We start from the raw sequence: 12561 nt of genomic DNA, 5'->3' as shown, positions 1-12561 counted from the left end.
TTATAACTTATATAATATGCTTAATAAGCAATTAATGGGTAGTCTACTATAAAAGACAAATCTTTTTGAGTAGACACAAATACCAATCATATACAAAATTCACAAAGAAAACAAGTCTAAAGATTTTTGTGTTAGTTTGAGGACTTTGGACCATTTTTCGAGCCATGTTATTATGTTAAAGTTTTTAATTTGTAAGTTTGTCATATACTAATTTATTATTATTATTTTATTTTTCTTGGTTTAAGTATTATTTTAAGACAATCATTGTATGTTGTGGTTGAAATTTTAATGTAAAGTAGATTAGATTTATGTTATCGATCATATGTTATGAAATGTGATATATATAATATTTAATTAAATATTATATATATGTTTGTATGTTTGTGTTGCTTCAAAGCAATAATTAATTAAAAATCATGGATATGTCATATTATCCATATTATCCATGTAAGTCTCTTTTAAAATGCAAATTGTCTATCTTATCACTTTGTATTTTAGTATATGTTTAACATTTTAAGTATAATAATAAGTGTTTTTTAAAAGTTTTCTTTCACTTATTAATAATAATAAGTGGTTTTAAAATTAACGAACAACAATTATAAATAATAAAATCAAATTATAAAAATTATGGATATGTCATATTATCCATGCAAGCCTCTTTTGAAATGCAAATTGTCAATCTTATAAATTTATTATTTAGTATATGTTTCATATTTGAATAATAATATTAAGTGTTTCTTAAAAGTCTTCTTTAACTTAATAATAATAATAATAATAAGTAGTCTAAAATTGATAAACAATCATTTTAAATGATAATAACATCAAATTATAAATTACATAACGTTAGCTACAAATAAATTGTATTTTAAATGAACATCATTAATGAAATTAAAAAATAATTGCATAAGTAAAAATTTAAATTAATCAATCGTAACAAATGTTTAAAATAATACTAAAGAGATAATTATATTTAATTATGTCAATAAGGAAGGTGGGTTGATGTCAATGAATATTATTGTTCAAAATAGTTGGGATTATATATATATATATATATATATATATATATATATATATATATATATATATATATATATATATTAGTGTAAAAATATCATGTCAATGTTAATGTCAATAACACAACCATTATAAACATATATTTTTCAATATTCTAACAATATATTTTTAACCTGTGTTGCGCAACGCGCGAGAATTCGTCTAGTTTATACTAATAAAACTAGACTTCTACTCTAACACAAAAACTGCATAAAAGAAATGTTTCCTAAAATACCCCTAGAATTAAAATTGTCACAGATTTCCTCTTGTAATAAACCGATTAATCTAACAATCACCCCCTTAATCGATTTGTCCACGCCTATCACTTACAATTGTGTTTCTCCGCCATTAACCACCGACGAACACCACCACATTCACAACCTTTGTTCACCGTCGACCTATCGGCTGCTTCACCTGCAAAGCCCGTTGATAACAATTTCTTTAAGCAACACCATGTTCAACATTTGAATACCGAGAGCCACCTGCTATCATCATCACCGAACCACACACAATCTTGTTGTACCTTGTTTCAGCAACTTGTTTTACCAAGTCAGCAACCACCGCGATTCTCAACGTTTCCTGGACACCCGACCTCCACCTCGGTCACGTCCAAAGTCCTCCATACCTTTTGATTGTCCACAACACACGTAACATGTACCATGGCATCCCGTTGGGCACGTTCATTACCATCTTGACTCTTCCTGGATTCACAACCTCTCCCCGGCCAGATCCAAAGCCATCCGATTTGAACTTCCACCGCCATAATGTTCACACCGCATTGTTTTTTCATTCCTTTCTTGTCTTGACAGCCATACCTTTGTTGATCCATCATATTCCAAGAGATTCTTCCACCGAACGCCCTCAATTCATCCTTCTCGCATATGTTGTGTGCATACATAATCAACTTGACTTTGATTCCCCATACCAGATAATTCGTTAGAGTCAAAACCGGAACTTGAAACGTCATCGAACCTCCTTCTTTAACCAACAACATCTTATTCTCCTTTTGACAACCCCAACCTAATCAAATTTGTTCCGAGAGCACTTTTCCACCGAACAACAAGACAAGGTCACGATCACCTTTACCATCTTCCTTTTGACAACCCCAACCTAATCAAACTTGTTCCGAGAGCACTTTTCCACCGAACAACAAGACAAGATCACGATCACCTTTACCATCTCCGCGCCTCCGGTTAGTCTCTCTCTACCTTAGAACAAGCCCGATCAAGAAAAATTGGGGCTATTGTTGAGATGCTTCAACTCGCGCTCAAAAACAATCCACACCTCCTTAAACCGAACTCGGTTCCCGCTGCGTTTGCCCCACAACGAAAGGCTACAGTTTTCTTGAAAACGGCTCTCAAACCGGCCGCCCTACGCCTTCACGAGCCCTAGGCTCTAATACCAAGTGTAGGTATACCACATGATATTACATTTGTGCCCAACGTATGAACTGAACAGAGAAAAAGAAAAAACAAGAACGAGGAATTACTTGGTGAACTTTATTGTGGAAAAAGTTTTAACTTAAACATCCTAAACATTAATCTTATTTATACTAATAAAACTAGACTCCTACTTTAACACAAAAATTACATAAAAGGAATGTTCCCTAAAATACCCCTAGAACTAAAATTATCCCAGAAAATTCTCCCCCATACAATTCTTTCTTCTTCCTTCATTATTTCCTCATTTCTTCTTTGCTGGAGTTGAAGTGGAGTTCGGTTTGATCGGCACCACTCCCTTCAACCTAACAGTAGTTTTGATGTTTGGCTCGGTGTCGGCAACAATTTTTGTTTTACTTTTTCAAGAAATTGTTTTGAATATGTAATATCTTTATATTTCGATTAAAAATAATAATAATAATAATGTTAGGAAGAGCTGTTTACAATAACAAAAAAAAAATTGTATTTCTAAATTTTCATGTATCATCACGTGTCGTGTCTATTCCAAATTCTAGACTTATAATATAATGATGGTGGACATACACAACCCTACATTTGTTTCTTCCTTTTTTTTTCTGGTTATTTCACTTGTAAACATATAAAGTTTTCTTTTCATATCACAAATTATCCTTTTATTGGTGAATTGTGGTATTACTATTTAGCACTGAAGATATTGTTATTGAAACCAAGGATGTGGTTATTATGTCTTGAAATCACAATAATGCTTCACAAGTGATTATATATGTTAACTTTACAATTCGGTTTATGGGGAAATACGTATTATAACACTTTTATATGAAATAGTGCAAATATTGTTGGTGAATTGTGGTATTTGGCTATTGAAAATATATTTTTTGGGTTAGTTCACTTTTAAAACAAATATAAGTTACTCCAATTTAAAAACTTTGTTCTTTCATTTCATTGTTAATAATAATATTCAGAAAAATGACAATTCTTGGAATTATATATGAATAACTTTTATAATTTTTTTTGTTAATGAATAACCTATAAAAGGTTAATTTTACAATCTATAAAAAAAATTCAGCGTTGTTTATATTGAATACTTAGACAACATATATGTCAATATTCTTTTATCATTTTATTTATTAAACATTATAAACAATGAGAACTTTTGAAATATTTAAACAATTAATTATCTAATTGTTTCAATTTCAAACATGGAAATAACAATTCCCATGTTGGTGAATTGTGGTATTTGGCTACTGAAATTAGAAATACATAAAAAATTGCGGTCAATTGGGTACTTAACCAATTACAACCAGTCCTTCTTCCAACCACAAATTTTTAACTGATGAGTGGAAAATACGTGTCCAAAAAGTAAATGTTACTGGATATATTTTAATCATTTTACAATTAATAATACTTATGATTCCAACGCTTAGACATTTTAAATCAATGTATCAAGTATTACACATTAGATTCCCTCAAAATTTTGAAATAACGTAGGACTAGAGAACCATATCTGTTGTGGTTTCGATTTGTAAAAAATTTGAGTGGCATGACTTATGAGTTAAGACATGCCAGATACACAATATTAAACATCATGTATAATGTTGACGTATTTGTTAAAAAAATAGATCGATATGGTTCGTAAGTAAAAAATAACCCAACTAAAACTAATATTATATCAAATGGATCAAGCATCTCTTGCGTCACCAAAAATGTATTTAAAAGCTTTACGGTCTTCTAAATCATTTCATAACCATATTTACTTTGTTAATTATTTATATATTAGAAAGTTAGATAAAAAACAGTTGACCAGTCAACTCAACCCTACAAACTTGTTTTGACAAACCTGGTTCTTCGGTTCGATATTTTTCTAAAAAATATCATTTACTTACCTACGAGTTGATTTGGAAAATTTTCTAATCCAAAGTCAACTGGTAGAATTTTTTTTCTAAAAAAAGACTAAGAACAAATATAAGTTAAATGGGCCAAAAGTCGTCACTGATGGCCTGATGTATATTTCTAACAACTACAACCCTTAAACTATTGTTATTCAAAAAAATAGATTATTAATATAGGGAAAATGACTTAAAAAGGTAACGAAGTTTCAAAAATATATAAAAAGACCATTGTTTTTTTTAGTACACAAAATACCATTTTACCGGCTATTGTAGGTTACCCGGTTTCCAAATGTTCAAAAAATCATTGTTGTTTTTTTAGTACAAAAAATATCATTAATGTTACTATTTGTACACAGAATACCAACGAAGTATACATATGTTCAACTAAAACATTGTGATAACCAGGTACTTCAGGTAAATAGGAAAATGATTTAAAAGTGTAACGAAGTTTCCAAAATGTTTAAAAAATATCACACTTTTTGTAGAATACAATTACCGGAGATCATGAACCGTCATATCAGTTCACAACAATTGTGCAAATCTCTTTCATTCCTTCACTCGATCGTTCTTGTGGTAACAAGAGAAGTAAGTGGGTAATAACATTTGTTAAACATTCTTGCTTCCCGATCACATTATATGACTCAAACCTAAAACATATATACGTTATATAGATACACATATTATACATCAATGTTAGCCGTTCATTAGTGTTGTGACACAAGAGAGACACAAAGGAGAAACGAGTGTGACGCTATGTCATGAGAATCCCTAAATATGGATTTAGATACAAACTGATCGAGTGATAGGATGAAAGATAGTACACAACTGGTGTGAACTGGTACGACGGTGACTAATCTCCGATGACTGTGTTCTATATAATCCGGAAACAACGAAGTTAGGTGCTCTGAAAAAACAACAATGGTTTTTTTTGAACATTTTGGAAATTTTAATGGTATTTTTTATACTAAAAAAATAATGGTATTTTTTGAACAATTTTGAAACTTTGTTACCTTTTTAAGACATTTTTCTGTTACCCACACGACATTATTTGAACACATGTGTACTTCATTGGTATTTTGTGTATAAAAAATATACTTTAATGGTATTTTGTGTACTAAAAAAAACAATGGTCTTTTTTGTACATTTTTGAAACTTCATTACCTTTTTAAGTCATTTTCCCTTAATGATAATATACTTTTTTAAATATTTAAAACACAATCTTTCAACAAAATAGACACAACATATTTATGAGCTAGTCAACCCCCTTTAAGCTTGTACAAAAAAATTTACTTGTTATCTAACCCGCCTATTTTACCACATCTACTCAATAACCCAATTAAACTGTTTTGTTACCTCTACAAAATATTAATAACTTCAAAAGTTAAGAATGATTTTTACCAAAACATGAGGAAGCAAAACACTAATCAACATGCCTTGAATTGAACTAAGGTCGCACACCAACATTATGTTTCAAAGTTTTCCATGAGAGAAGGGGAGAAAAGAAAATGAAAGTTATGTGTTCACGAGGTAAAATGACTGAAAAAGAAAATCGATCGTTTTATGTTATATGAAAGAAAAGCCGACAATTTTATAATGTGTTTTTATATAAAAATTTGATAATTGTATCAAGCCCGTAAATTAGGATGAAATTTGGACATTTTTATGATTATCAAATTTTAGAATTTTTCTTTCCAAATTGGGAAAAGATTCGAAAGAAAAATAAATAAATAAATTTATCCCCTTTTTTCCTTCCTAGAAAAAACACGTTTTCTTTTTGTTTTCTTTTTTGATTTCCATGTGTGGGGTCGGGTGAAGAGGTCGCCAAACAAGTCAAGCCACACTTAACAATTTATTTATTTCAGTCTTTGATCATAAATGTTGAAAGTTTGTTCTATTTGAAGATAGTTTGTAAGGGAAAAAAATATGATTCATTTATTCACAATTACTCTATTCATAACGATGTTGGGACATAATAAGGAAAGAGTGTTAACCTTTTTTATGTGCAAATTCAGTGAGCAACATGTTTGCATGACCAGGCTTGTTTTGTTGTTACTGAAGGCGATGCACCCAGACCCAATCCCAATGAGATTGGGAGGACTTTTGATTTAGTGTAAGATTGTGTAGATGTGGATGTGATGGATGGGTTGACCATTGTTGACTTATGGTGGTGTTTGGTACTGCTTCCAACAGGATGAAGCTCTTGTGGTCCAAATGGACTCTTGGGTTGTTGGCATCTTTGTTTCATTTTAAGTAGTTCCCACAGCAACTTGTCATCTTTAGTTTGCTCATTCTGTTGTGCTAATAACTAGGCCAGAGACAAATTGTTTTAATAAATCAAAGATTTAGTAATTTTACACCAAATTTGGTGTTAAAAATGAGTTTGATGTTGGGTTGGGGTTAAACTTAATCAATAAATTAAAGTATAAAACAACACATAATTAGATGACTTGCAAACAGTAAGAAAAGGGCTTACTTTGTGCCTGGGATAATGACGAGAAGACTCATGTCTTTCATTGATCTGTCTCATTCTCTTCATTCTTTCTTCTGATTCTCTCAACTTGCTTAATGCTTGAAGTGTCCTTTCTTCTGCTGTTCTGACCTTTTTTCTTGCTTGTGCCAATTCTACCCTTCTATCCCTTGCAACTTTTCTCATATCCTCCAATGCAACCAATAGACGATGACATGTGCTTGTTGTCATTTCAGCCTTAAAGCTTTTAACATACTCAATCATTGGCTTACCCATTTGATCAGTTAATTTGTTGACCATATTGTCCACCCCACCCTCAACTGAGCTGAGGACTGCACAGACATGTTCATATATAGCTTTCAGGAGCTTAAGTGTGATGGTGAAGGCCCTACCATCATGGCTTGACTGTTGAATTGCGGATACATAATTGGCAGCTTTTTGGATAAATGTGTTGATATTGTCCTTGTGGTCATCAATTGTCTGAAACATGCTTTTCTGGCTAGAATTAACACAACTCTCTACTTGTTTCAGAAGCTGCAGCAGTTGCATAAGCTGCAATTTCTGTTTCTGGATAATCTCTTTGCCTGCTGTCATCGCGCTATTTGTATAGTCTTCCTGTAGGTTTCCCATGCACAACAATCCATAAGAATGTATAATGAAAGATCAAAAGAACTAAGTGTCTCTTTAACAGTAAAACACTTTCCAACAATTATAGTTTCTTTCAATTGATAGATAAGTACAGGTTACATAAAATTACTGATATATAGATTTATAAGTTATAACCATCCTCTGGTATATCCCTAAAAGCAATAACCTACACGAACACATGCTACATATCCCCTCTCCAGCAAACTTGCAACACTAGTACATGTTTAAGTGGCAAGAATAGTAGCTGAATGCAAATATAAGCAAAAGACTAACGGAAGTTATTGTATCAATAATTGGAAAGACGATCTTCTTTGTAAAGTTTAACGCTTTTCTCCAAGCATTATAGGAACTAAGATACTCACACATTTAGAATTTATGCCATCAATATCAATTATAGCATCAACGATGAAATCAGATCTCCTACTTACATACATTAACAATTATTTCTATAGTGTAATGACTAATGAAAAAATTGTTACAGTAACAAATGAGGATTTCTTGCAACAACTTATCAATCTAATTTAAGTAAAATTGTGTCAGATCGAGCATGATTTGCCTATTTGAGTTACGTTGTAAGAACAAAGGTACCTCCAGTCTATGAATTGTGTTTTCCTTCTCGCCAGTTGACAATACCTTATGCGTGTCAACTCTAATCATGTCTTCACAAGTTCCCTGTTTGATGCCACAAGTAAGAAACGTGAAATTAACACAAATTTTCTATGCACAGATCAATAGAAATACACTAGTTATATGTGCGCCTGTTTCTGTAATACAATTGCAGAGTTCTAATAATCCTGACTGCAGCACCTCAATAAACTTAGATTAAAGATATGAATTCGTACGATATAAATTACATTACTCATGAAATGGAAAAGCATACAAGCACTACTGTCAGGTACATTACTTGAGTATGTAAGCTGATCTTCATAATGGTGCTTGATCTTCCTTCTTCAGCCATTTCAACGCTTTTCAAACCGACGAGCTTCATCAATGGAACAGCTAACGAACTGAAAACGTCTTCTGCCTACACAAATCCGAAAAAGGTAAAGAAATCTAAATATTTATTCGTTGAAATTGTCAAGTTTTTGGAAGTGAATTACCTCGAGCAAACCGTTTTTGATCTGAGATTTTAGGTGAGTGAATGAGAGCTTGAGTTGATCATGGCGATAAACAATTCACGAGAGTTTGGAGTGAAGTTTCGCCATTGATGGAGACGGTGGACGGTTCTGAGATCTAGAACGATGATAGGTCATGTCGCCGTTGTCGTGGCGGGAAAGTGACGATGGTTTATTAAGATAAAAGGGGTGATTGCGAGTTGCTATTTGAAACGAATTAGTAGGTTTCAACATACCTACGAGATTGAAATCTTCCTGTTTATATCTAATAAACGAAACCTTGATATCCTACGTGTCAATTTCTCAACCCCCTTTCACACAAACTGAAATACCAAAAATGCCCCTCTTTTCGCCTAAATTTTGGAAACTAATATTAGTTCAAACTTTACACATTACCCCGCCCACTAAATAGATATATTTCAGCTTGCCATATATCACATTTTTTTTTGCACAGTTTTAATTCTACTGTTTCCTTTATTTTACCAAACTTTATATTTTACCACTTCCGGCTAAAATAACATATTTTTATGCCCAATTTCTTTTCTAACGCATAAACATAATAAAATACAAAAACAAACATATCCATTTCATCTGTTAGATAATCACACAGAAACTCATTAGCTTACAATGGTTTTGATCAAAGATAATTTAAAAAATCAATCACAATTTATTAAATCAATCACATGCATCATCGGTAGTATAGACATGATGCCACTCTACATAAAGACAAAATTGCAAAAATGGTCCCTGTGGTTTGTCAATTTCTGTGGATAAGGTCAAAAAAAAAAAAGTTTATTAGCAAAAAAGGTCCATATTTGATGGTTTTGTTGCGGTTTGGTCCCAACCACGTTAAGTTTAACAGCATGGCTGTTAACTTTTGGCAAATGACGGATTTACTCCTGGGAACATTTCTGCAGTTTTATCTTTTTACCAAACTACAAGGACCAATTATGCAATTTTTCTTTTTCATTTTGTTGGATTATTATATATTAATTATTTTAATTATTTTTTTCTTTTTAATATTTTTCTTATTGTATTATTTTTTATTGGATTATTATATATTAATACATATTATTTTTATTATATTTTATTTATATATTAATAAATATTACTTTTTTATTATTAATTTTTTTAATTATTTTTTTTTTGAATTTCTTCTTTATTGCATTAATTCTTTTTTATTGGATTATTATATATTAATAAATGTTATTTTTAACATATAATATTTAGCTATTAGTAAGTGTTACATTTTTGGATTATTAAATTCATTTAATTAATTTTTTTTAATTTTTTTATTGCGTTAATTCTTTTGATTGGATTATTATATATTAATAAATATTATTTTTAATATATTATATTTATATATTATTAAATATTACTTTTATTATTATTATTTTTTTAATTTATTTTTTTTAATTTCTTCTTTATTGTATTAATTCTTTTTTATTTGATTATTATATATTAACAAATATTATTTTTAGCATATAATATTTATCTATTAGTAAGAAGAGTCCTTGCCGTACATAGATTTTACAAAGAAACTCGGCGAGTTGGGTATCTACTCCCCGAGTTGTCCCTGTTTTGAGAATCCTATAAATAGAGGACAAATTCCGAATCAGCTATCTTTTTCTGACTTTTCAAGAAGACACTTTGCGACCAAGGCACCCATTGAAGACCTGAAGACGCGAGAGGAACCCGAATTTCTCATTCTTAGAAGATTCAAGGCAATTAGGTTTAAATTTTCCACTTATCTTGAATTGAACAATGTTTGAGTTAATTACTTTCGTTCTTAGCTTTTTGACTGCTGTAATCATGAGCTAAACTTACTAGTTTCTGTTTAGGGAAAACGATTTTACTTTTATGGTTTAATTTTATGGTTTGATTAGTTGTTAATTGGTGATTTGTTAAATTAAGCTTGTTAAAGATCCTTTTGCATTAACCATAACTATTCTCTGTTAATAGGAAGACAATTAGGCTGCATGAACATCTCTTAATTGTTTACCTCATATGATTTATGTGAACACTTGTTATGTGCCTAGGACTAATGACTATGAAACTAGGATTAATTAGAGAGTGGGTAAATTAATGTGTGAGCTTGTTGATAAACCAACAACAAGAGGGTAATTGAATTAGTAATTTAATTAACCAATTACAAGTCTTATTTAATCCGAATAATTGAACTAGGAGATTAATTAGCTTAAACACTTGATCACTGCTTAAATTAATTGATTTTCTAAGGATTGGTAGTAGCGAATGCGAATCTAATCACCTTAATCGGTAACCAAAAATAACTAATCTATTGTTTTGCCATAAAATTAACCATAAGAGTGAATGAGTTGAACCTAAGCAGAAACCTTTTATTAAATTTAGTGAATTTTTACTTGGTTAGTTAGTTAGTTAATTGCGTATTAGTTAGTGTGTTTAAGTTTCTAGTATTGTAAAACTAGAGAAAACCCTCTTACTTTTGTTACTTGTTAGTTAAAATTAGTTATTAGGTTAATTTCCGTTCCTCGAGTTCGACACCCTACTTATTCAACTATACCACTAAAGGACAGGTTCACTGCCTTTGTGTGTTCAAATTATATTTTTGGAGTAGGAATAAAACAAGCCGGTTTTACACACATTAAGTTTTTGGCGCCGTTGCCGGGGAACGGTTCAAAAATTAAATCTAATATCTAGTTTTATCGATCCTTTGTGTGAGCTTATCTTGCACAAAGTTATTTTTTTAGTAATTGAGTAACTAGGTTAAGTGTTAGTATTTAATTGTTTTTATTTGTTTTTAGGCTTTTAAGCAGTGTACTCGCCGAGTGCAGTCGCACATACTCGGCGAGTAGAGTGCTGATTTCCAGTTTCGTTTTTATTTTCTTTCTATTCCGTTTTTGTTCTTTTTACATGTTTTCCTTGCTTTTATTGCAGAGTGTTTATGACCAGAGGAAGCAATACACCGTTGAGTCCACCATTTGAAGACCCAGAAGCCACTCTAAGGAAGAACAAAGGCAAAACCATTGGAGAATCCGCATCTTCAAAGGACTCACCTTTGAAGAATCTCAAATCTGTTTTCAGCAAGAAAAAGAGCAGTAAATCAGGAGCATCTAGCACTTTTTCCTTAGCAAATGAAGACTCAATCAAGGACGACATCGTATACGAATCCGAAAAGGAAGAAAGCGAATTTGAGGAGGGTAGCGATCTAGAAGATGGATTCGGCGGCACCATGGCTAACATCGATGAAGTTACCATGGGCGAGTGGAAGAAGAGAATGCGTGAAGATGCCGGTCCGAGACTCGTGCAACCCGCGATTCCAGAAAATGCCAACTTCGAACTCAAAGGCCACATACTCGCCCAACTTAAAGAAATTCCGTTCTATGGAAAAGATCACGAAGACGCATACAAGCACCTAGAAGAGGTCAATGATATAGCCGATTACTTTAACTTTCCTAATGTGGCCCGCGACACCGTTCTGCTTCGCATGTTACCGGTCACGTTTAAGGGCGCTGCAAAAGATTGGCTAAAATCACTTCCTCCCGGATCCATCACCACATGGGCTAGAATGAAAGAAGAGTTTATTGATCAATTTTGCCCACCATCAAAGATAGCCAAGTTGAAGAAAGCCATAGCAAATTTTGAGCAACAAGCTGGAGAATCACTTTATGAGGCATGGGAGAGGTACAAAAGCTTGCTAAGGAATTGCCCACATCATGATCTTAATAGCCAACAAGAAGTCTCCATTTTTTATGATGGAGTAAACGTGACAACAAGGCAATTACTTGACTCGCAAGGACCGCTCACTAAGAAGGCACCCCCGGTAATAAAGCAACTAATTGAGGAATTCTCTAAGCATTCTAGAGAATACCACAATCCAAGGAATGATATGACCAAGGGATCGGCTTATGCAACTTCAGAAGATTTGTCGGCAGTTATGGCAATGTTGAAAAGCATGGATAGGAGGATGGACAAAATGGATCAAACAATCC

The 12561-nt window shown here is 32.0% G+C and overlaps 1 protein-coding gene and 1 non-coding gene across 2 annotated transcripts; both read right to left on the bottom strand.

The window, feature by feature from the left end:
- Positions 1 to 6368: 6368 nt before the first annotated feature.
- Positions 6369 to 8680, bottom strand: LOC145111117 (uncharacterized). The gene is given in 5 exon segments (XM_079047418.1): positions 6369 to 6665; positions 6834 to 7442; positions 8064 to 8147; positions 8380 to 8499; positions 8576 to 8680. Coding segments are annotated over 5 exon segments (1215 nt in total).
- Positions 8681 to 12185: 3505 nt separating this feature from the next.
- LOC145117990 (small nucleolar RNA R71) lies at positions 12186 to 12292 on the bottom strand. The gene has a single exon (XR_013712977.1). It is a non-coding gene; the product is annotated as a small nucleolar RNA R71 (small nucleolar RNA).
- Between the last annotated feature and the right edge of the window lie 269 nt (positions 12293 to 12561).

The sequence above is a fragment of the Lactuca virosa genome, chromosome 5, assembly GCF_052849685.1.
Source record: "Lactuca virosa cultivar CGN04683 chromosome 5, Lactuca_virosa_CGN04683_v6, whole genome shotgun sequence".
Classification (NCBI taxonomy): Eukaryota; Viridiplantae; Streptophyta; class Magnoliopsida; order Asterales; family Asteraceae; genus Lactuca; species Lactuca virosa.
The sequence above is the reverse complement of the archived record's forward strand: the minus strand, read 5'-3'. Positions and strand labels throughout refer to the sequence as shown.